This window comes from Heterocephalus glaber, unplaced genomic scaffold (assembly GCF_053883595.1).
Source record: "Heterocephalus glaber isolate CG9 unplaced genomic scaffold, H.glaber_assembly_v1.0 deba00001429, whole genome shotgun sequence".
NCBI classification, from domain to species: Eukaryota; Metazoa; Chordata; class Mammalia; order Rodentia; family Bathyergidae; genus Heterocephalus; species Heterocephalus glaber.
Window position 1 is genome coordinate 34,862,026 of NW_028258294.1, and position 25,011 is coordinate 34,887,036.

General features: G+C 43.4%; 1 protein-coding gene across 4 annotated transcripts; it reads left to right on the forward strand.

Moving 5' to 3' along the window:
- The first annotated feature begins 12,685 nt into the window (after positions 1-12,685).
- On the forward strand, positions 12,686-24,847 carry Vps11 (VPS11 core subunit of CORVET and HOPS complexes). 4 transcript variants are annotated; one of them, XM_004856756.3, is made up of 16 exons: positions 12,686-12,912; positions 14,101-14,249; positions 14,352-14,487; positions 15,457-15,620; positions 16,674-16,921; positions 17,714-17,915; positions 18,506-18,657; positions 19,707-19,893; positions 20,386-20,532; positions 20,622-20,810; positions 20,998-21,159; positions 21,831-21,970; positions 22,057-22,259; positions 22,390-22,561; positions 23,988-24,210; positions 24,358-24,847. In XM_004856756.3, exons 1-16 carry the CDS (start codon positions 12,726-12,728, stop codon positions 24,520-24,522), a joined length of 2,826 nt encoding a protein of 941 aa, XP_004856813.1. In that variant the 5' UTR covers positions 12,686-12,725; the 3' UTR covers positions 24,523-24,847. The 4 variants fall into 4 exon arrangements, with proteins under 4 accessions (XP_004856813.1, XP_004856814.1, XP_004856815.1 ...); XM_004856757.4 differs by lacking the exon at positions 23,988-24,210; XM_004856758.3 differs by lacking the exons at positions 16,674-16,921; positions 17,714-17,915 and having other exon boundaries at positions 12,687-12,912.
- Positions 24,848-25,011: the final 164 nt, after the last annotated feature.

Sequence of the window (25,011 nt, forward strand, 5' to 3'; positions counted from 1 at the left end):
TGTCCTATTGTGTTTCCTTTTAAGACTAGTTCAAGGCTGGGAGTGTAGCTGTGCTAGAGTGCTTTCTAGCATGGAGCTTTGGGTTCAATCCCCAGCAATGCCAAAAGTAAAATAATAGTTGTGTTCGGGTAATAGGGAAATTGATAGAAATAAAGAGAAATTCACTTAAAATGTTAACACAGCTGGGCGTAGTGGCACACACCTGTAACCCCAGCACTCAGGAGGCTGAGGCAGGATTGTTGCAAGTTCAAGGCCAACCTGAACTACGTAAGGAGACCCAGTCTCAAACAAACAAAAAGTTAACACGATTTAATTCCACAAACAGTACACAAAAATAATCTTAGGAGAAAAAAATCATCCTAGATTGACCTAAATTCCTTTAACACCAGCCACAACCTCCCACTCCTCTGGAGATAACCTCTGTTTAAGTGTCATATGGAACCTTCCAGACGTTTTCATCTGAGTGTACATACTTTGCTTTTCTAGAAATGTAGCTTTTTAAAAAACAATAAAATGTTATAAAATTATTTGCAATTTTTTATTTATTTTTTTAAATATCTTTGTGTGTGTGTGTGTGGTATTGGGGATTGAACCCAGGTCCTTGTGCTTGTGAGGCAGGCGGTGGAATCACTGAGCTAAATCCTCGTCCCTGCAATATTTTAATAATTCATGGAGTATTTTTCATGTCATGATTCACCTATTGTTACTGCTTGTAGAACAATCCCTGGCATGGGGTTGGTCAAGCCATAATGAGCGATGTACATGTTAGCAGTACAGTTTCACAAAGATTTTCTCAGTAATTCACTGTGCTAAATAATTAACTGTACTTTTGGCCAGTGGTTCAGTAGATTTTTTCCATCCATTTGAAACACACAGTATGCATTTTAATACTTGTTTTTTGGTACCGGGGATCGAATTTGGGTCCTTGCGCTTAGGCAGCAGGCGGCAAAACCACTGAGCTAAATCCCCAGCCCACATTTTAATACTTGTTGAGCTTCTGTGATACCCAAGCATGTGCTAGATGCTGGAAATCTATAGAGGGATATGTTTGTCTTTCAGAGATGTCATAATATGTTAGGAAACAAATATGTTTGTTATTTTATGCACATATTAAAAACCTATCGGGCCGGGGATTTAGTTCAGTGGTTCTGCCGCCTGCCTCACAAGTGCAAGGTCCCAAGTTTGATCCCTGGTACCAAAAAAAAAAAAAACCTATGGCAGGGGGTGGGGGGCGGAATTTAGCTCAGTGGTGATGCTGCCTGCCTCGAAAGCACAAGGTCCCGAGTTCAATCCCCGGTACAGAAAAAAAACTATCAGATCATTCAGATTGTAAGACTTAGACTCCCCTGTTCTTAGGAGAGCTCTCACCCCCAAAATAACCCTTCATGAGAGCAGTTATGCTGCAGTTACAGTTCTGAGCCTGTGTATCTGTCCCCTGGGAAGTGCAGCAGGTGCAGGTGCTCTAGGGAATCATCTGTTTTCTCTGACAAGGAAGGAGAATAGTATTTTAGAAGAACAAGTTGTGTAACAATGGGAAAATTTTCACGTGGAACCCCTGATTTAGATTGACCTTAACAGATTAATTCACTCATTGTTAAGAATAACTTGTTAGCTGAGCTTGGTGGCACACTTGTAATCCCAGCCACTCAGGAGGCTGAGGCAGGAGGATTGCAAGTTGGGGGCCAGCCTGGGTAACTTAGTGAGACCCTATCTCAAAAAATAAAAAGGTCTTGGGCCGGGGATTTAGCTCAGTGGTGCTGCTGCCTGCCTCACAAGCTCATGGTCCTGAGTTCGATCCCTGGTACCAAAAAAATAAAAATAAATAAAAAGGTCTAAGGATGTAGCTCAATGGTAGAATGCTCTTGGGTTCAATCCCTAGTATCAACCCATCAACAAATAGAGACAGAGAAAATAACTTGTTAATAACATTCAAGGACTACATCTTCTCGTAGACACTGCAGAAACCCAAGAGCGGAAAGTTGCTGTCTTGGGGGACATTTACCAAGCTCAGAGAAGAATAACATGGTCAATTGGCAAGGGTATATGTGAACATTTCGGACCATGTAAATTACATATGAGCTGAGGGCAACACTGGGGATCCTGGGTCCAGAGGGGGGAAAAATTTGTTTTTTTCCAGTTCCAGGGATCGAACTCAGGACCTTGCAAGGCAGGCATGGCAACACCGAGGTAAATCCTCAGGGCCCCCTCCTCATTTTTTTTTTTTTTTGAGACAGGGTCTTGCTATGTAGTTCAGACTGTCTTTGAACTCACTATGTAACCCAGGATGGCCTTGCACTCTCGGTGATCCTCCTGCCTCAACCTCCCAAGTGCTGAGATAACAGGTGTGCACCACCACATGCTCAGCTCAGAAAAATTTTAAAAACTATTTGTCACCCAGTAACCCTATAGTTTATGTCTAACAAATGCAAACATGTTTATTAAGAAACTATTAGTAACAGCTTTAATCATAACTGCCCACACTGAAAACTGCCCATCAACAGCTAGATGAAAAACATAAGTTGTAGATTCACACTCGGAATTTTCTCTTTTTTTTTTGTACTGGGGATCAAACTCGGGTCCTTGTGCTTGCACAGCAGGCAGTGAAACCACTGAGCTAAATCTCCAGCCCCACACTGGGAATTTTATACAGCAGTGAGAATGAATGGCTTGCCATTACATGAGGAATTTAAATGAATTCCACAAATAATATTAGTGAAAAAAGCTGAAGAGTACCTACTGTATTATTTCACTTATATAAAATTTGAAAGGCAAAACCAAATATAGTGGTAGAAGTGGGGATTGTGCTTATCCCTGAGGTGAGGTAGTGTTTAAAAGAAAGCACTAGACACTTTTCTGGGATCCTAGAGGGTACTTATTCCTGGTTGCAATAGGCCTGTCCGATGTGTGGACTTTCAGAAAGTTGTAGGGTGTAATTCTTCTGTATGTATTTAAATTGTTTTGTCTGTGTCACACAAAACATTCAAGAATTTGATTTTGTAACTCTAGGCAGGGAGACAATCTATTGTCAGCAGAAGAGGATCTAAGTTGTTCTACTTCTAGAGTAATGTTTCTAGAATTGCCAAAAAAAAAACCCACCAAAAAATCCCAACTAGTTATTGAAGAAAACTGGACGAACGTAATAACTGTCCACAATTCCATTTTACAGACAAAATCACTCAGAATTATGATGTATATCAGAGCACACATACTTTAAATTTTTTCTTTTTTGAGACAAGGTCTCACTATGTAGTTTAGGTTGTCCTTGAACTCACTATGTAGTCCAGGCTGGCCTTGAACTCCGGGGATGCTCTTGGCTCAGTCTCCCAAGTGCTGGGATTACAGGTGTGTGCCACCACGCCAGGCACATACTTTAAATTTTATTTATTTATTTATTTATTTATTTATTTATTGGTACCAGGGATTGAACTCATACTTTAAATTTTAAAAGAGAAGGCCGGGGATTTGGCTCAGTGGTTTTGCAGCCTGCTGCGCAAGTGGAAGGATCTGAGTTCGATCCCTGGCACCAAAAAAAAATAAAAATAAAAACCAAAAAATTTTAAAAGAGAAAAAAGAGACAAGATTTTGTGACCATTTTCATTTGATTTATTGATAACATTTCCTCTGCAGGACTTTCGGTGGTTATATTTATAGAATTGAAACCTAAAAAAGTACAATAATTAATTTACCAAAATTACTTCTTTTTTTTTTTGGTATCGTGGATCGAATTCCGGTCCTTGCACGTGTGCAGCAGGCGGCGAAACCACTGAGCTAAATCCCCGGCCCTAAAATTACTATTTTTGACAATTAGGATTTTTTTTTTTCTTTTTTACCATTATAAAACTGCAATAGGTGGGCATGGTGGGGCATGCTTGTAATCCCGGCAGGAGGATTGAGGCCAGCCTGCATACATAGTGAGACCCTGTCTCAAAAACAAACAAAACTGCAACAGAGGCTGGGCATGAGGGTACACACTTGTGATCCAGGCACTCTGGGAGCCTGAACCTTTGAGACCCTATCTCAAAGTAAAAAATTAAAAGAAAGACTGGGGATGCAGTACAGTGCAAAGTCCCAGGATTCCATCCCCAGTACCAAGAAAAAATAAAAATTACAATGAACATCTTTGCAAATAAATCTTTATGCAAGCCTATCCTTTATAATCTATTTAGGAAAAATTCCTAGAAACTGAAATGCTGGCTTATTCTTTTTTTTAGAATCAAACTCAGGCACTGGAGCTTGCCAGGCAGATACTGCACTGCTGAGCTACATTCCCAGCCCTAGCTTATTCTTATTTTTAGACATTTGATAAATAATGCCTAATTGCCTTCCAGAAAAGTTTACTGATAGAGACTCCCCAACAGCAGTGAATGGCAGCCCCCTACCCTCAATGTCACTAGAATATTAGTTTGTGTGTGTATGTATGTATATATGTGTGTGTGTGTGTGTTCATGCATGTATATGCATATGTGTATTACTGAGGTTAGAAACTACAGGCAATCTACTACTGAGCTACATCCATACTTTTTTATTTTTTATTTTGAAATAGATCTTGGTAAGTCACTAAATTGCTCAGGTTGGGCTTGAACTTGCAATCCTCCTGCCTCAGCCTGCCAGAGTACTGGGGTTATAGGTATGTCTAACCAGATGTGGCTATTTCTTTCTTTTCTTTTCTTTTCTTTTTCTTTTTGGTACCAGGGATCAAACTCGGGTTCTTGTGCTTTCGGGGCAGGCAGCAGAACCACTGAGCTAAATCCCTGGCCCTGGATGTGGCTATTTCTTACATTCTTGATTCTGAGTTCTGACTCTTTCAATTCCAAACTAAAAGCTTGTGTTGCTTCTTTATTTTTTTTTAATTAAAAAAAAAAATTTGGTACCAGGAATCAAACTCGGGGCTTCATGCTTGCCAGGCAGGTGCTCCACCACTGAGTTACATCCCTGGCCCAGCTTCTTTATTTTTAATCCCTTCAGAACTCGAGTTCTCAGTACGCAGAGCTTTGAGTTTGTATATAGTCATTTTTTGTGTAGTTCACCTGCTTTATCTTCCCCACTATACTGAAATCCCTGAATTTTTGTTTGTTTGTTTATTTATTTATTTGTAGTACTGAGGATTGAATCCAGGGCCTTTGCACTGAGCTATATCACTAACCATTTTTTTTGTACATTGTAGATATACATAATGATAATATTCATCATAGGGAATTTGTACCTGTACATGTTATATCCTGCTTCTTTTTTCTTTTTTTTTTGGTGCCGGGGATTGAACTTGTGACCTTGCGCTTTCGAAGCAGGCGCTGGAACCACTGAGCTAAATCCCCGGCCCCCACCCTGCTTCTTTTTTTCCCATTCTAAGCCCCCTTCAACCCCTCTTCTCTTTCTTATATACAACAGCTTTGTTTCCATTTTTTCCCTTCCATTTTCTTTTATTTTCTTTCCTTCCTTCCTTTTTCCCTCCCCCTTTCCTTTTTCCCCTTCTAATTTGAACATTTTCTTCCCATTTCCCAATATCTGTCATCCATTTTGGTCTTTATTTCCATTTTCAGTTTTTCACACTAAAGAAACAGTGGGGGGGATGGATTTGGCTCAGGGGCACTGCACCTGCCTTGGAAGCACAAGGTCCTTAGTTCCATCCCCAGGAAAGAAAGAGAAACAATGTGGTATTTAAACATGTGTGTCTGATTTATTTCACTTAAGAGTATGGTCTCAAGGTGCATCCATTTAGCTAGAAATGTCTCAAGCTTACCCTGGGCCAGGGATTTATCTCAGTGGCACCATGCCTGTCTTGCAAGCGCAAGGTCCTGAATTTGATCCCCAGTACAAAAAAACCCACAAAAAACCTATCCTTCTTTATACCAGAGTAGTACTCCATCATATAAAAAACCCCACATATTCTTCAAATTTTTTTTTTTTTTGGTACCAGGGATCAAACTCGGGACCTTGCGCTTGCAAGGCAGGTGGCCGAACCACTGAGCTAAATCCCTGGCACCCCACATATTCTTTATGCATTCATCAGTTGATGGGTATTTGGCCTGCATCCAAGATTTAACTACTACAAACTGTGGCAGTGATAAACATGGGTGTGCATATATCGCTGTGGTATGATGGTTTTCTTTGGGGAAGTTACCAAGAAGGGGAATAGCTGGGCCAAATGGAACCTCCAGTTTTAGTTCTTTAAGGAATCGCCACACTGATTTCCACAGTGGTTGCACCAGTCTACACTCCTACAAACAGAGGGAAAGGGCTCCTTTTCCCCCACAGCCCCGCCAGCATCTGTTATTGGTTGATTACTCGATAATAGCTATTCTTTCTGAATTGAGATGGAATCTTAGCGTGGTTTTAATTTGCATCTCTTGAATGACCAGTGATGTCGGAATTTTTTTCATATATTTATTTGCTATGTCAACTTCTTCATCTGAAAAGTGTCTATTCATTTAGATGCCCAATTTTGGATTGGGTTTTTTAATTGGGGGGGGATGTGTCTGGACTTTTTTGAGTTCTTTACATAATCTAGATATTAGTCCTTTGTCTGAGGAACAGCTGGCAAAAAAATTTTCCCACTTTGGGTTGTCTCTTTGCTCTGTTGGTGGTTTCTTTTGCTGTGAAAAAGCTTTTTAATAAGATGAGATTGGGCCGGGGATTTAGCTCAGTGGTTCCGGCGCCTGCCTCCCGAGCGCAAGGTCCCGGAGTTTGATCCCCGGTACCAAAATAAATAAATAAATAAATAAGATGAGATCACAGTTGTTGATTCTTTGTGATATTTCCTGTGTGAGCTGGGTTTTGTTTATACTTGCTGACACCAGAGTCTTCAAGAGTTTTTTTTTTTTTTTTTTTTTTTGGTACCAGGGATTGTCCTTCCGCTTGCAAGGCAGGCGGCGGGACCACTGAGCTAAATCCCCGGCCCAGAGAGTTCTAACTATTCTATCTGCTAGCCAACTTAGTGTTTCTGTTTTAATATTTAGATCTTTGATACATTTTAAGTTTAGTGCATGGTGAAGGATATAGGTCTAGTTTTAATATCAGGCATGTAGAAAGCCAGTTTTTCTAGCACCATTAAAGAGGCTATCTTTCTTACAGTGAACATGTTTGGCCCCTAAATCAAAGATAAGGTAGGGGCCGGGGATTTAGCTCAGTGGTTCCGCCGCCTGCCTTGAAAGTGCAAGGTCCCAAGTTCGATTCCCGGTATCAAAAAAAAAAAAAAAAAAAAAAAGATAAGGCGGTTGAGTGCGTTTGGTGTTGTTTCTGCATCTTCTAGTCTGGTCCATTGATCACTGGGTCTGTTTTTGTTTTTTTGGTACCAGGGATCGAAATTGGGACCTCACCCTTGCGAGGCAGGTGGTGGAACCACTGAGCTAAATACCTGGCCATTAGGTCTGGGGCTTTTTTGCCAGTAACATGCTGTTTTTATCAAAACAGCTTTATAGCATATCAAGTCAGGGATTGTGATGCCCCCCCCGCCTTACCTTTGTTATCCAGAATTGCTTTTGCAATTCTAGTCTTCTTCTGGTTCCAAATGAATTTTAGGATAGTTTTTTCTAATTCTGTGAGGTATGCTATTAGTATTTTGATCAAGATTGCATTAAACCTGTATGACAGTTTGGAAGTATGACCATTTTCACTATATTGATTCTGCTTTGGGCTTGACTTGCTCTTCTTGAGCTTGAGGTTTAACATTAGGTTGTTTATGTGAGCTTGCTCTGTTTTTCTGATATGGGTATTCACCAAATAAATTTCCCTCATAGGATTGTTTTCATTGCATCCCATAAGTTCTGGTATGTTGTATTGGTATTATTGTTCAGTTGTAGAAACTATCTAATTTCTTCTCTAATTTCATCTGTGACCCAGGAGGGTGTTATTTAATTTTCATATGTTTATGAAGTTCTTGTGGTTTCTTCTGCCACTGATTTACAATTTCATTGCACTATGGTCTGGTAATATGCTTGGGATAATTTCAATTCATTTGCATTCACTTTAGCATGTTCTCTGAGCGAGTATAGGACCTATTTTGGAGAATGTCCTATGTGCAGCTAAGAATGTGTATTCTGATGTTGTGGGGTAGAACACTCTGTAGACATCTACTAAGTCCATTTGTTCAAGTTTGGTTCAGTTCTAATATTTCATTGTTGGTATTTTGTCTAGTTGATCTGTCTATTTATGACAGTGGGGTATTGAAGTCTCCCATTATAATTGTATTAATGCTTATTTGATCTTTCATGTCCATTAACTATTAATTTGCCACCTGTGACCATATGAACTCTATTTGTGGTTATATAACAAAATCTAAAACAAACCAGAAAATTGTATACAGTAAATATACTCTCAATATGGTGATTTTACCCTCAGATGCGAAAATTTAAAAGTGGTTAGGTGAAAAATAAAGGAATAGAAGAAGACATTAGAAGCAAGGCTGGAGGACAAAGGAAGATTACATGAACTTTGGGAAACTAGTGAAGAAGAGAGGAGGGAAAGAGAGAAGGAAGAAATAAAAATGAGAACAAAACAGAACAACAACAAGAAAACTAGAAACAATGTTTGCACGCATATAAAGACAAGAACAGGGCTGGGGATTTAGCTCAGTGGTGCTGCCGCCTGCCTTGCAAGCGTAAGGTCCTGAATTCGATCCCAGTACCAAAAAATTAAAACAAACAAACAAAACAAGAACAATCAAGAAAAAGAAATCAAAACAAAATGAAGAAACCAAAAAAAAAAGAGAGAGAGAGAAAAAGAAGGAAAGAGGAGAAAAAAATATCCATTTTATGACATGTCTCTGCTTTCACTGGTAGACAAAGTGAACAAACAGAACCCAGATCTGTGTTGATTAATCCCGGCAAGCCAGGTGTAGATTTATGGCAGGTAGTGGATGGTCCCAGCAAGCCTGGACCTTTAGTTCCACTGGAGTTGAGGTTGGTTTCTGGCTATGAGGCTGGAACTCAATTTGTTCAGCTTGCAGCACTCTGTGCCTCCTGCCCACTTGAACTCAGCTCCTGCTGGCTTGAACTCAGTTCCTTGACCTCCTGTTGACTTAAACTTAGTTCTACTTCACCCTGACACTGGGAGCTGCTAGATGGACCCAGCCTGCAGCTGCTCTAAGGTCCAAATTCAGTTGGCTTCTCTCCAAGATTGTGACCGGCCAATCACCCTCTCCTGGGGGACATCTGAACCTGAATAACTCACTAGCCACTGCAGTCCACTGTGTCCACTGCTCCATTCCACTGGTGCATTTCTTCATGGAAGCCTCTGGGGTCACCAGTAGTCACCATGGATCTCCAGGTTCCAGCCCCTCCTTCCATGAAGTGAGTCAGGGCTCAGGGAGAAAGTACCACTTGCTACCTTCTTCTTCTGCATTGAGGTCTTTCTCTTCACTCTCCCCATGGGCTTCAGTTCTCTCTTCAGATCCTTGCTAGGTCCTGGGGACCCACTTCCCTCCTTCCTCTCTTCCTCACATTGCTATATTCCAGCATCTGGACACCAAATCTTGGAGAGGCTGTTTCTCTGCTGTCCACCACTCTGCCATCTTTCCAGAAGTCCTCAAAATTGTTTTTATGCAATGGCCACTCACAGAGTCACATGTGGAAGAGTGCAGAGGGTTTGTCTGCACACTGGAGATCTGAAGGATCCAGCTAAAGGTTTGAAACTCACTACAGTGTCCCATGTAAGTCTGTATCAGGAGGCTGATCTGAAGTTCCTGAATTTAGACAAGTATAACTAATAGATAAACCCTGGTATGTGTTCTGACAAGTGTACAGAAAACTGTCTAATTAGAAGTTAGGGGACAAAAGAACTCTCATTTTATTTCCAAACAACTTTGATGTTTTTGGCCAGAGAGAGTAATTTTAACTTCTTTGAGGCTGTTTCTTCCCCGAGATAATGATAGTTCTTCTGCAGATGGCTGGTATTGTAAGACCGAGGGCCTTACCAAACGCTCCAAGGAGCTGACTAGTGAAGCACACCCAGGAATCCCAGCGGTGCCTTCAGAATGTAAGACCAAGAGCCTTACCAAACGCTCCAAGGAGCTGACTACAGCGAAGAACACCCTGGAAGGAACACACCGGACAAGTTGGAAAACAGACCTTTATTAGTCTGGCCAGACGGCACTCCCAAAGCAAAATAGCTTAGAGAGGCAACTGGCTCAGAATCCGAGGCTGTTTTTATAGGGGGTTGAGGGGGAAGTTAACATATAGAATTAAAGAAAAGGGGACAAAGGTTAGTGGTCGACTGTCACATATTGATGGTCAGCAGACATCTGCAGCTTGTTCTAACAATTGTGGTGCCTGGAATAGCAGTTCCGGGTAAACAAAGAGTTGAGTAGTTTACTCTGGGACTCTAGGTCTGTTACAGATCCCTATCTAGTGTCCCTAAACTAACAAGCATCTCCATCCATTAACTCACATTTTAATCACAATGGGGCTGGAGAAAAAGGAACAAAGGTTATGCAGTCCCACAGTATGAAGATTTCATGAAAAGTGAAAGGACTCTGTCAGGTATAATTTGCTACATGAAAATAAGTGTTGGTTAGTGTCAACCCTTTTTATGCCTGTCCCTTAGGGTGGTGGCTAATGACCATGTTTGTTCATTTATATTTTAAGCATGTAGTACAATTCCAGACATAGGCAGTGCTCAAACACATGTAAGTAGATGAAGGAAGAAAGGTAGTAAGTCTGAAGAGGTACTGTATGTTGCTCTGGATGGCTCATCTCTGCCTTGGTATCACTCAATAAGAGACCCAAAATAGGAAAAGGACCAAGAGATGCAGGAAGGAGAGAGCAGAGGGGAAAGAGACGTAGAGAACAATGAGATGTGTTATGCACTTGTACCAACACCCTATAATGAATGTAATCATTATGTACTACAGACATGTACAGTGTACTAAAAAAAATTTAAGATTACAATTAAACAAACAAAAGACCCACTAGGCAGGACCAGATTCATATATCAAAGGGAGATCTCTACTGTTTGGACAGCCAGGGGAGCACCCAAGTCAACAATAAAGAGGACATCCACATACCATTCACATCTGTTTTTGGTTTCTTACTACTTTGCTAATACATAGTCTTCATAGTCTTAACAACTGACACGTTAACATACTATCTGAAAATTCTGATGCGCAGTAGGAAATATGCTGAGATGAAAGTATGCTCTCCATTTTTGCTTCTGCCCATGAGCTGGAACCCTAAAACAGTTCCAATATCTGTGCAGCAAAGAGGAAAGAACAATGAGCTCAGAGTCAGGACATCTGTGGGCCTATGGTTGGCTACATGGTTTCTTTCTGTCATTTATCTCTTCCAACAAATGGATGATACCTGCCCTGAAACCACAGGAAGCAAGGGCTTAGTCATCCACATTCATTCCTTCAACCAAACATGGGACATCTATCAGGGTCTGCTAGGCCTACTTCATAGTAAACAAGATACAACCCTGCACTTGGGGAAGTCAGGCGGATGGGAATAAAGGGAACAGTCTCCTGAGCCTGGCACGGTGGTGCACACCTGTAAGCTACTGTAGAGGCTGAGGAAGAACAATTATAAGATAGAGGCCAGCCTGGACAACTCTGGACAACCCTGTCTCAAAAATAAAAAAGGGTCAAAGATGTAGTTTAGTGTTAGAATATGTGCTTGGCACATATGAAGCCCTTGGTTCAATCTTCGGGGCGTCAGGAAAAAAAAAGTACACTCGTCTGAAAACAAAAAGTTGTGTGTGTGAGAAGGGTGGACAAATAAACCTCACAAAAAGTAAACATCTGGCCACTTTTATACATATCCATACTACCTCAAAATGATTGTCACTCCTGTGCACAGTTCCTTATGGCACAGAAACAGTCTACCTATAGTTATTCATGAGGAAAACTCGTACTTGCACAGAAATCTGGGTTAGCCAGACTTGGGAATGGAGAGTCGCCAAGGAGTATCTTGCATATTTGTCACTTGTTAAATCACTCAGCTCTCAAAGCTGCCACTTTCAGGCATTTGCTCTGTTCTTTTTCTGTCCCATGCTCTGCCACTATAGAAAGCGGAGGAGCTGGGCATGGTGAAGAACGGCTGTAATCCCAGCGTTCAGGAGGCTGACATGGGAAGATTGTCACAAATTTGAGACCAGCCTGGACTATATAGTGAATCCATGTCTTAAAAGAGAGGAGAGAGAGAGAAAAAAAAAAAGCAGGAGAAGGCACACGGTTCTGGAAGTTCGAGCCCTTATCAGTATTTCCATTTTCTGAAGAAACATGTTTTGAATGTCCATTGAGTTTCATGCTCTGACAGGTGTAAGCAAAAAAAGAATACAAGACACTGTGGCAGACACAAACTTCTACTTCTTTACTACAGCTGAAAAACCAGTTTTATGTATATACTGTGTCACTTGTGCCCTGAAATAGCCCTGGGAGGTCAAAATAATTCATTGAGGCACAGTGGGTTACAAATCACAAAACGCCTTACATACTTTTTCTTGAGCCCTTGGTTAGCCTGCGTATTTTACATAGGAGGAAACTGATCCTTGGAGAAGTGACGGACCCACCTCTTACGCATTTTATGCAGTGCAGCTACAAAACCAGCAAACTACTGTGTGTAGCCATTGCCTTGCTGCGAGCCCGAGAGCACGCCACCCAACTCCCTCGCGGAGCAACTGCAAGCTGTCATCCAGACCTGAACACGCCTCTGCGCAAGGTCGCGGAAGCTGCTGGTCACATGATCTTGACTCCGCTCACGTGATTTTGCTTCTGGAGACGGAGACCCTCGGCCAAGATGGCGGCCTACCTACAGTGGCGGCGCTTCGTTTTCTTCGACAAAGAGCTCGTGAAGGAGCCACTAGGCAATGATGGGGCCGCTCCTGGGCCTACACCTGCTTCTGGATCCACTGCTTCCAAGTTCCTTTGCCTTCCTTCTGGCATCACCGTCTGCGACTCAGGCCGAGGGAGCCTGGTCTTTGGAGATATCCTTCCTTTAGAGGTGTCTTTTCCCTCGGATCCCTGAAGAGATCCAGTTGGAATGAACGCTGTCAGAGTGGTTCGTATTTAGCTCCACTTTCCATTAGATGGGAGCCCAGAGCTCTTCTGTGGCCTGAGGGAAGAAAGGAGACCCTTCTCTAGCTTGTCAACTGGGCAATCCTGGGCAAGTCATTTAACCTATCTAGGCTTCAATTTATCTGTAAAAGGTGTGTAAATGCCAACTTGACACGGTTATTTTTAGATTAGTCCCTCAAAATAGATGCATCTTTCCCTTTACAGACGAGTATGTGGGGCCGGGGATTTAGCTCAGTGGTTCTGGGGCCTGCCTTGGCGCGAGGTCCTGAGTTTGATCCCCGGAACCAAAAAAAAAAAAGATGAATATATAATGAGGCATCTCTTCTGCCTGATATGGTGGGCGAGGAGGTAAATGAGAGCAGGAGTTTGTTGCTTTGTTCTTGAAAAAAGGTGTGGAAAAACCCTTTACATTTTTATTTATTTTTTTTCCCCTTTACATTTTTAAAGAGCTGCATGCATGCTTGTTATTGTCTGTGTTTTGGTTTAAATACAGTAGGCCCTCAATGGATAACTGAAATTGCAGATAGTAGGGAAGCCCTTAGGTACTTTTTTTTTTTCCTATACAGATGTTCTTCAACTGATCATGGGGCTATGTCCAGATAAACTCATAAGTTTAAAGTATTGTAAGTAAGGTGTATTTAATATATCTAACCTGCCCACCGTTATAGATTAGCAACACAGTATACTGTAGAATATTGGTCTGGCTTCCCACCATCATAAGAGTACCTGTTTCCTTAGCCTAGGACATGATCAAAATTCCAAGTACAATTTCTACTGAATGCATATCACTTTCATACTAGAAAATTTTAACAATTTATGGTACTGAAATTGTGTGAATGTGGTCTTTCAAAATTTTTTAATTCCTGGCCTGGGGATTTAGCTCAGTGGCACTATGGCTGCCTCGTAAATGCAAGGTCCTGAGTTTGATCCCTGGTACTGGAAAAAATTTTTTTAAAAATTTAATTCCTCATTGTACTATACTATAGTAATATTTTTAGCCCTTCAGACCTCGGTTGACTGCAGGTAACTGAAGTAAAACCATAGGGGTAATTGCTATATTACTCCTTGGAAAGGAGGATCCTTGACTACGGCTGCACATATGGAAGGCCAAATCTGGTTCTTGCCACGCTCCCTACAGCTCACAGGCTTCCAGGCCTACAAACTAAGAGTGACACACTTATACCAACTGAAGCAGCACAATATTTTGGCATCTGTTGGTGAGGATGAAGAAGGTATCAACCCCCTGGTAAGTCCTAGAAAGGAAAAACTTGGAAGCCTAGCAGTTTTTTTTCCCTGTTCTTGTTCTTATAGGAAGAGTAGTATTGACACATCTGCATTCTGTCCATAGGTAAAGATCTGGAACCTGGAGAAGAGAGATGGTGGCAATCCACTCTGCACTCGAATCTTCCCGGCCATCCCAGGAACCGAGCCAACTGTAGTGTCTTGTTTGACTGTCCATGAAAATCTCAACTTTATGGCCATCGGTAAGTAGAATGAAAGGAAAGCTAACACTTACTGATTCTTTATAGATTTTTGTTTTTATAACACAGCTCATGTTATTTTCACAAGATCATTTTGTACTAAACTGAGGCCTTTGAGATAATATAGTTTTGTTCTTTGGTTTGATTTTTCTTTTTGTTTTGAGACAGGGTCTTGCTATGTAGTTAAGGCTGTCCTGAGCTCACTGTGTAGTCCAGGCTGGCCTTGAACTCACTGCAATCTTCTTGCCTCAGCCTTCCCAATGTTCGGACTATAGGTGTGCGCCACCATGCCCAGCTTGTTTTTTCTTTTTGTATTGTGGTACTGGGGCTTGAACTCAGGACTTTCACTGAATTGCATCCCCAGCAGTTTTCATTTTGAGAAAGAATCTTAAGTTGTCCAGTGGAATTCAAATTTCAGTCCTCCTGTCTCAGCCTCCCAAGTGCTGGCATTACAGGTGTGTCTGTCATACCTGGATTACTTTTGTTCTTTGAAAATGAATCAGTGTGGTAGCACACACTTGTAATCCCAGGCTGAGGCAGGAGATCACTGCAAGTTTGAGGCCAGCCTGGACTACATAGTGAGACCCCGTTTCAAAAAATAAATACAAAACAGGGCTGGGGATTTAGCTCAGTAGTTCCGCTGCCGCCTGCCTGGAAAGCACAAGGTCCCGAGTTCGATCCTTGGTGCCAAAAAAGCCAAAAAAACCGCCCAAAACCAAAAAGAAGGTGATTTCCAGTATTCAGATTAACCATTAGAGAAGTCAAGTATGAGGAAAAAGCTTATTATTTCTTTCCTTATAACCTTTTTGTTGTTGTTTTTGTTTTTTTGAGACAGGGTCTCAATATGCAGTTCAGGCTAACCTTGTAGCCCAGGGTGGGCTTGAACTCATGGCAGTCCTCTTGAGAGCCTCAAATAGTCATTAGCCTGATCATTTCAGTCTCATTGAAGTGCTGATTCCTGCTCTTTAACAGGTTTCACAGATGGCAGTGTTAAATTGAACAAAGGAGATATAACCCGGGACCGACATAGCAAGACCCAGATTTTGCACAAGGGCAACTATCCTGTTACTGGACTGGCTTTTCGCCAAGCAGGAAAGACCACACACTTATTTGTTGTGACAACTGAGAATGTCCAGGTATAATCAAGGCTTACTACTCTTAAAAGCAGGCTGGGCCGGGGATTTAGCTCAGTGGTTTTGCCACCTGCTGCGCAAAGGCAAGGACCCGAGTTCAATCCCGGTACCAAAAAAAAACAGGCAACAAGTACCTCTCTATTGCTCAGGGAATTAGAGTAAGGAACTGATAGGACAGATAGGAGTCAAGATTTTCACCATATAGTCTTTTTTTTTTTTTGTACCGGGGATCAAACTCAGGACCTTGTGCTTGCAAGGCAGGCAAGGTGCCCCTGAGCTAAATCCTGGCCCTTTTTTTGGTTTTTTTTTGAGGCAGGGTCTCTCTCTAGTTCAGGCTGGCCCTGAATTCACTATTTAGCCCAGGCTGGCCTCATTGTGGTGATCCTCTTGCCTCAGCCTCCCAAGTGCTAGGATTACAGGCGTGTGACACCACGCCTGACTCTCACCATATAGTCTTGAATCATTTGCCCAGCTTAATACTTTGTTTCTTTACTTAGGAGACTTGAGGAGCTAGATTTAGGAAAAGAACTTAAAAGACATGATTTTTTTACCTAACTGGTTAAGTGACATTAGACAAGGTACTTTACCTTTCTGGTTCCTGGTACTTCTAACAGCCCACTCTTTCAAGAATACTTGTTTTGTTTTGTGGTGCTGGGGATTGAACCCGGGGTCTTATACATGCTATACATGTACTCTACCACTGAACTATGCTCCCAGCCCAGGAATACTCTTTTTTTTTTGGTACCGGGGATTAAACTCGGGACCTTGCGCTTGCGCCAGGAATACTCTTTTGATAAAACACTAAAAGACTATTGTATTTCTCTCATCTGCAGAATTCATGTACTAGGTAGTGATACCACATAAAGAGAAAGAAAATATGGCCCCTGGTTATATATTAATAGGTGAATGATAGTTAATGGAGAAGGCAGGAAGCCAAGACAAAGTCTTAGAATGGTAAGTGGGGAAAATGCCATATAGAGATAGGGTGATCTTTATGAAGGCTTAGGTAGTACCTCTTCAGAGAGAACCTGCTAACCCTTTTCTTACTTCTGGCAGTCCTATATAGTTTCTGGAAAGGATTACCCTCGTGTGGAGTTGGATACCCATGGTTGTGGCCTGCGTTGCTCAGCCCTAAGTGACCCTTCTCAGGACCTGCAGTTCATTGTGGCCGGGGATGAGTGTGTCTACCTCTATCAGCCTGATGAACGTGGGCCCTGCTTCGCCTTTGAGGGCCATAAGCTCATCGCCCACTGGTTTAGAGGCTACCTGGTCATTGTCTCCCATGACCGAAAGGTTTCTCCCAAGTAAGGACTCCAGGGAGAGGGCTGGACTTGTTCCCCACCATTAACCTGATTTTAATGTCCTAATGCCTAGATCCTTCCAATCTTCTGCTTTGGTGTCCTATAGATCACACTTCTACCAAGGCTCAGTTATATGTTTTACCAAAAAACTTGTTTTTGCTGCATATGCTTACTGCATAGTCTTGGTGTACTAAAATGCTCTGGGGGAATTTAGACCTGGTATTGGATTTTTTACTCTTTAGTCAAAATAAGTTGGGCATTGCTGGCATACACAAAGCCCTGGGTTTGATCCCGTGATGCCACACCCCCTAAAAAAAATTGAGCAAAGAAGCAAGAGACTGAGTGGTGGAGAAATGGGAAAGTGCTGGGAAGTGCTGGGACAAAGTTCTGTTGGTGTTTTCCAGAGCCACTAAAAGGAGAAGGTAGGGTCTTTTAGCGAGAAGTACTTGCTATTAGATGTTGGCTTTTTTCCATTCAGTACTAAACACAGTATCTTACATATACCAGGAATTTGATGAATATTTGTTAAATGAATGGATATCTGAATGTAGTTAATTTTCTACTCTATTGGCCTGGATTAATTACAGAATCCTAAAAGGCAAGATCAGGATTATATGTTTTTTGTCTGCAGCTACCAGCACAATGCTGTATGTTACAGGATGAGCTGTTAGTGGGGCCAAAGAGGTGATTTATTCTGGGTGGAATAGGCAGCCCCAGAATTGTCATGGGAAAGGAAACAAAGGGGAGTTAACACAAAGGTGGCCAAGTATCTGCTGCTTTTTCTTTCCTACACAGGTCAGAGTTTACCAGCAGGGACTCACAGAGCTCCGACAAGCAGATTCTCAACATCTATGACCTGTGCAACAAGTTTATAGCCTATAGTGCTGTTTTTGAGGATGTAGTGGATGTGCTTGCTGAGTGGGGGTCCCTGTACGTGCTGACGCGGGATGGGCGGGTCCACGCCCTGCAGGAGAAGGACACACAGACCAAACTGGAGGCAAGACTACCAGGTTCCCAGGGCTGGCACAGGCACCTTGAAACTACAGGACCAGGTTTCCTAAGTCAGCCAGACCCAGGGTGATTTTCTTTGGGTCACAATCTTATAGCTTCCTTAGAGTAGGATAACAGAGTAAATGGCCTAGGATTAGGTGGGGTTTTTTTGTGCTGGGGATCAAATTCAGGACCTTACACTTTCAAGGCAGGTTCGGTGCCACTGAGCTAAATCCCCAGCCCCTGGATGAGGTTGTTTTTTTTGGGGGGGGGGGGGGTCCCGGGGATCGAACTGTGGTCCTTGCCCTTGCACAGTAGGCGGCGAAACCACTGAGCTAAATCCTTGGCCCCTGGATGAGGTTTTGAAGGGAAGTAATGGCTAGGAGCCTGAGCCCTTTCTCAGGGTTTACTTTTGTTTGCAGAGACCCTTATAAGGCAAAGTGATACTGGTCTTGGGAGTATGTGGGGGGTCTATCTGTGTCTAGAATCTAGGCGGATTGGAATTCCAGGACTGTCTGGCTTGTGTGTTGTAGGCACATTTTGGGAAAATGTCTTCTCAGGATTTTTACCAATTTTCTAATCTCTCTCCCATCTTAGATGCTGTTTAAGAAGAACCTATTTGAGATGGCAATTAACCTGGCCAAGAGCCAACATCTGGATAGTGATGGGCTAGCCCAGATCTTCATGCAGTATGGAGACCATCTCTATAGCAAGGGCAACCATGATGGAGCTGTTCAGCAGTATATCCGGTCAGTCTGGAGGGACTGAGGAGTATACCTCTGAATGCAGAGTTAGGTGGCCAGACAGCTGAAACCCATGCTGGGGGAGGAGCTTGAGCACCTGGACTGTTCATGTGTCCTACAGAAACTGGTGCCTCAAATGAAAGGACATCTTGTGGGAAAGGGAATATTTAGTGTTAAATATTACATGTGTAGTATGCAACTGAGCTGATAATTCTCATTTTAAACTTTGGGATGACCTTTGGTAATAATCCTTTTGACCTAATTTTTTTTAAAGAAAAAAGGTACTAATTCTTGTAATTTCTGCCCCAATAACAAGTTTTATAATGCTATCAAGCTCTCTAGAATTCCTCTTGTCAGTCCAATTTAAGAACTAGTACTGGCCGCTCTGTTCTCTTGCATGGTGGCCTGTCCTTACGCTGTAGGGTGTTACTAATTTTCCTACTTTTACTTTGCCTAAACTCACTTTGCAGAGCCTGTTTCTTTTCCTACCTTTAATAAAACTTTGCTACCATTAAAAAGGGGGGGTGGGTTGTTGCTGGGGATGTAGCTCAGCAGCGCCATGCCTGCCTGGCAAGTGCAAGGTCTTGAGTTTTGATTCCCGGTACTGAAAAAAAAAAAAAAAAAGAGCCAGTGCTTACTGGGCATGGTAGCACATGCTTGTAATACCAGCATTCTCAGAGGCTGAGGCAGGAGGATTACAAGTTCAAGCCCAGCCTGGGCAGTCAACTTAGGAAACCCTGTCTCAAAATTCAGATTTTTTAAAAAAGGCTCAGGATGTAGCTTAGTGTGAAAGCCATGGGTTCAATCCCCAGTACCAAAAAAAAAAAAAAAGAAAAAAGAACTGGTGCACTGGCACTGGATCCTTGCTACTTAGTGCAGTTCAGTCTCATTGCACAGATACTACCTGGGATTTTGTTAGAAATGCACTCTTAGTACTCACTCAAGACCTACTGAATCAGAATTGGTATTTTAACAAGATCTTCAGGTTGATTCCTTTGCACGTGTGTTTGTGAAGTACACTGATCCAGATACTATTGATATCTGCATCTCCCTAGAACTATTGGAAAGTTGGAGCCATCCTATGTGATCCGCAAGTTTCTGGATGCCCAGCGTATCCACAACCTGACTGCATACCTGCAGACCCTGCACCGACAGTCCCTGGCCAATGCTGACCATACCACCTTGCTCCTAAACTGCTATACGAAGCTCAAAGACAGCTCAAAGTTGGAGGAATTCATTAAGGTACAGGACACAGGGAAAGGGCTGACTTCATTTGAGAACCAGCACCCTGTACTGTATAAATGGGGAAGAGGAGCAGCTATTCATATTAGTTTTCTCTTGTCTCTCTTCTTGTTTTATGATACCAGAACTTCCCATGGCATCTAAGGCTAAGGAAGTAGCATTAGGAAAGCTCTGTGTCACCAGAAGTGGTCTTTAGTTAGAAACTCTGAGAAGGCAGCTTGCCTGTTTTCAAAGTGTGAAGCCAGGCTGGGTGGCACATGCCTGTAATCCCAGTACTCAGAAGGCTGAGGCAAGAGGATTACTGTGAATTCGAGATCAGCCTGGGCTACATAGTGAGCTTGAGGCCAGCCTGAACTACATAGTGAGACCATCTGAAAAAAAAAAAAACATGGACTTTATTATCATGTTAGAAATGTGTCAGTCTCAGATGCCTGTTTCCTCTCCCTTCAGCCATATCTGTGTGAATGATTTTGTATAATGTCTCTCTGGCAGACAAAGAGTGAGAGTGAAGTCCACTTTGATGTGGAGACAGCCATCAAGGTCCTGCGACAGGCTGGCTACTACTCACATGCACTCTATCTGGCTGAGAACCATGCACATCATGAGTGGTACTTGAAGATCCAGCTTGAGGACATTAAGGTAGGTGAGGAAGAGCCCTGGATTGATGAAAGTGGTTCCTGGTGGGTAAGGCAGTAGTGGATACTACTCTGCCCTTTACTTCTCCACAGAATTATCAAGAAGCCCTTCGGTACATTGGCAAACTGCCTTTTGAGCAGGCAGAGAGCAACATGAAGCGCTATGGCAAGATCCTTATGCACCACATACCAGAGCAGACCACACAGTTGCTAAAGGGCCTTTGTACTGACTATCGACCCAACCTGGAAGGCCGAGCTGATAAAGAGGCGCCAGATTGCAGGGTAAGACCTAGCGCAGTGGTGGCGAACCTATGGCATGTGTGCTGTAGCAGGCTGTTTGTATTGTTGAAAGCTCTAAAAGGTTTTCTGTCACTGACTTAGGGGGAAATAGCATTGGCAGTAGGGGTTACTTTAGGGGACTTCTGGGTACCAACCCCACTCAGCCCCCTCTCTCCTTCCTCCATTCTAGGCCAATTCTGAGGAGTTCATTCCCATCTTTGCAAACAACCCTCGAGAGCTGAAAGCCTTCCTAGAGCACATGAGTGAAGTGCAGCCAGACTCACCCCAGGGCATTTATGATACACTCCTTGAGCTTCGGCTGCAGAACTGGGCCCATGAGAAAGATCCTCAGGTGAGGCCTCTCCAGAGCTGCAGGAGTTAGAGAGAAGTTCTTTTGTTTTGGTTTTGTTTTTTGTTGTTTTCTTTGTTGTTACTGTGGGGTTTTTTTGGGGGGTACTGGGGATCGAACTCGGGCCCTTCTGTTTGCGGGCCAGGTGGCGGAACCACTGAGCTAAATCCTGGGCCCCTGTTACTGTGTTCTTGAGACAGGGTATTGCTTCTTAGTTCAGGCTGGCCTCAGGCTATCCTCCTGCCTCAGCCTCCCAAGTGTTGGTATTATATGCATGTACCACCTTACCTGGCTGACAAGACAGTTCTTGTGCTGGAGGCATTGGTGATAGAGTGCCTGCCCTGCATGTGTGAAGGTCTGGTTCAACCATCAGCACTACCACCAAAATAACAATAGTTCTTGCTATCTTCACTCTTATTTATTTTTTTGGTACCGGGGATTGAACTCAGAACCTTGCACTTGTGAGGCAGGCACAGCACCACTGAGCTAAATCTCCAGCCCCTGCTGTCTTCACTCTTGCATCTCTGTGGCTGCCTTTCACTAGACCAGTGACACCTTACCCTTGCAGCTTAATGGTCTTCAATAAAGAGGAAATTGGACTGAGGGAAAGAGATGGTTGGCTGGCCTTGTCCCAAGAGACCTTGTGATTTTCCCCTTATATTCTCCTTCCCTAGGTTAAAGAGAAGCTTCATGCAGAGACCATCTCCCTGCTGAAGAGTGGCCGCTTCTGCGATGTCTTTGACAAGGCACTAGTCCTATGTCAGATGCATGACTTCCAGGATGGAGTCCTTTACCTCTATGAGCAGGGGAAGCTGTAAGTTTGGAGATTTCCAGAGGAAGGGGACAATCCAGATCATTTTCCAGGGACAGCCACTGAGGTGTGCCCTTCCCCTGGCCTAGGTTCCAGCAGATCATGCACTACCACATGCAGCACGAGCAGTACCGGCAGGTGATCGCTGTGTGCGAGCGGCACGGAGAACAGGACCCCTCCCTGTGGGAACAGGCCCTAAGCTACTTTGCCCGCAAGGAGGAGGACTGCAAGGAGTATGTGGCTGCTGTGCTTAAGCATATTGAGAACAAGAACCTCATGCCACCCCTTCTAGGTATGTGGGATGGGATGGGATGACTGGGCAACAGGGTGCTGACAGGGGGTCTGTGGCAAGGTGCCCTTGACTCTGTCCCAAGGGTGCTGCTTGGTTCATTGTCTTATTTCCTCTCTGACTCCATTCTTAGTGGTGCAGACCCTGGCCCACAACTCTACAGCCACCCTGTCCGTCATCAGAGACTACCTGGTGCAAAAACTGCAGAAACAGAGCCAGCAGATTGCACAGGATGAGCTTCGGGTGCAACGGTACCGAGAGGAGACCACCCATATCCGCCAGGAGATCCAAGAGCTCAAGGCGAGGTACTAGCATCTGAGTATGTGGAGGGGTGCTGGGGTGATCTTGGCCTTCACCGGGTGTAGTTAACATACTATTTCTAGATAGAAGATTGTGTGGAGTATGTTTGACTGCTTTCATTTTTTTTTTTTTGTAGTGCTAGGGATGGAACCAAGGGCCTCATGCATGCAAAGCACATGCTGTACCACTGAGCTATGTCCCCATCCATCTATTTTACCTTTTCTTTTTTTTTAGACAGGGTCTTGCTATGTAGTCCAGGGTGGCCTTGAACTCACTATGTAGTTCAGGGTGCCCTCAAACTCATGGCGATCTTACTGTCTCAGCCTCCCAAGTGTTGGGATTAATGTCATGCATCACCACACCTGGCTATTTTACCTTTTCTAAACACACATCTGAGTGTGGTTGGAAGCCATTCTGAAATAAAAATTTAGCATTAGAAAATGCAGAAAGCATGGGCCGGGGATTTAGCTCAGTGGTGCCCACCTGCCTCGAAAGCGCGAGGTGCTGAGTTCAATCCCTGGTACCACAAAAACAAAACAACAAAAAAAATGCAGAAGGGGCCAGGGATTTAGCTCAGTGGTTTTGCCACCTGCTGCACAAGTGCAAGGTCCCAAGTTTGATCCTCAGTACAAAAAAAAAAAAAAAAAAAAGGCAGAAAACAGATAATTTAGAATTACTTATGGTAGTCTCAAGCCTTATCTTCCCATAACATTGTAAAATATTTATTACATAACAACAGTTTCTTCATTACATATTTACTAAAGCTCTATTAGATTTTAAACACTACTGTGAACAGTACAGAGAAAAAGCCCTGCTTTGGACTGGGATATAGCTCAGTGGTAGGGCATTTTCCTAGCAAGCACTAGCCCCTCGGTTCTAACCCCAGCACCACACACGAAAAGTCCTACTTTCTTGGCACTCACATCGTTGAGGGCAATAGAAACAGTAAACACCTTAAACAAGCAAATCATTACAGTGTGTTAGTGGTAAGTTCTGAGGAGAAAATTAACTGAGAAAGGGGAATAGGCAGGGAGTCACAGCTGGTTTGTGTGTGTAGTGTATGGCTTGAACTCAAGGCCTGCATACGCTCAATAAGCACTCTCCCTCACCCTCCTTTTTTTTCTGTAAATGCCGGTTTTGGATAAAGAAGGCAGGAAAGACCTCACTGAAGGTATACACTTCAAAGGGAATTTAGTGGCCATTGTGACACTTGCAAAAGGGAATTTATCTCCCTGGTTACTTGTACTTATTCAACTCACTTGAGTCTGGGGTTGTTCTTATTTAACTGCCTTTAGGTGTTAAGAAGAGCAGGTGGGGTCTGTGTCCCTTCGCAGGGACCTTTCTTCCTCCACGCCAGCTGCCTTCTCTCTTCTGGGCTCTTGGCCCTGCCTTCACTCTTTGCCACTCATTTCTGGTGTCCCTTGCCTGTAGTCCGAAGATTTTCCAGAAGACCAAGTGCAGCATTTGTAATAGTGCCTTGGAGTTGCCCTCGGTCCACTTCCTGTGTGGCCACTCATTCCACCAACACTGTTTTGAGAGTTACTCAGAAAGTGATGCTGACTGCCCCACCTGCCTCCCTGAAAACCGGAAGGTCATGGATATGATCCGGGCTCAGGAACAGAAGCGAGATCTCCATGATCAGTTTCAGCACCAGGTGGGCATGAGTGGGCTGTTTCGGGCAGGAGGCTGCCACCAGCATCAGAGCCTCCAGAGCACTGCAGGGCTTGTTTCCTTTTCTCCTCAGGTAAGAAACAAGCATTTTAATTTTGATTCTTTCTTGGTCCTTCCTCTTTCCCTGCAGCTCAAGTGCTCCAATGACAGTTTCTCTGTGATTGCTGACTACTTTGGCCGAGGTGTTTTCAACAAATTGACTCTGCTGACCGACCCTCCCACAGCCAGACTGACTCCCAGCCTAGAGGCTGGGCTGCAACGGGACCTGCTTATGCACTCCAGGAGGGGCACTTAAGCAGCTCACCAGAAAGCATGTGATCTTGGGCATAGCTAGACCGACGTGGGACTGAGGCAGGCTGTGGCTGCAGAGAAGGCAGGCAGGAATGCACATAGCTCTAGTCTGACATGCCACTGCCCTCAGGACTCAAGGGGACTTTCTTTTCCTGCTGCCGTCTTTTGCCAGCCTGTTGTCCCTCCCATTGACTAGCAGCATAGAGTAGTCCAGACTAGTGGGGGAGGGGATCTCAGCAACTAGAGTGTGGACAATAGCTACTTTATTCAGGAGCACCAGGCTGTGCTTGGGTTCTTGCTGAGTCTATAAATAAAAGAATATAATGTTATGAGGGCTGAAAGATTTTTTTTTTCTTTGGTACTGGGGATCAAACTCAGGGTCTTGTGCTTGCAAGACAGGCGCTGGCACCACTGAGCTAAATCCTGGGCCCTATTGTTTATTTTTTGAGACAGGGTCTCAATATGTAGCTCAGGCTGGCACTGAATTTGTTGT

What these genes read in the sequence shown, in the direction of transcription:
- Vps11 (XM_004856756.3), top strand. Translation starts at nt 12,726, where the DNA reads ATGGCGGCCTACCTACAGTGGCGGCGCTTCGTTTTCTTCGACAAAGAG. An exon ending in AGGGAGCCTGGTCTTTGGAG is followed by an intron (nt 12,913 to 14,100) that starts ATATCCTTCCTT and finishes CTACGGCTGCAC; the next exon opens with ATATGGAAGGCCAAATCTGG. An exon ending in AGTTGGAGGAATTCATTAAG is followed by an intron (nt 19,894 to 20,385) that starts GTACAGGACACA and finishes TCTCTCTGGCAG; the next exon opens with ACAAAGAGTGAGAGTGAAGT.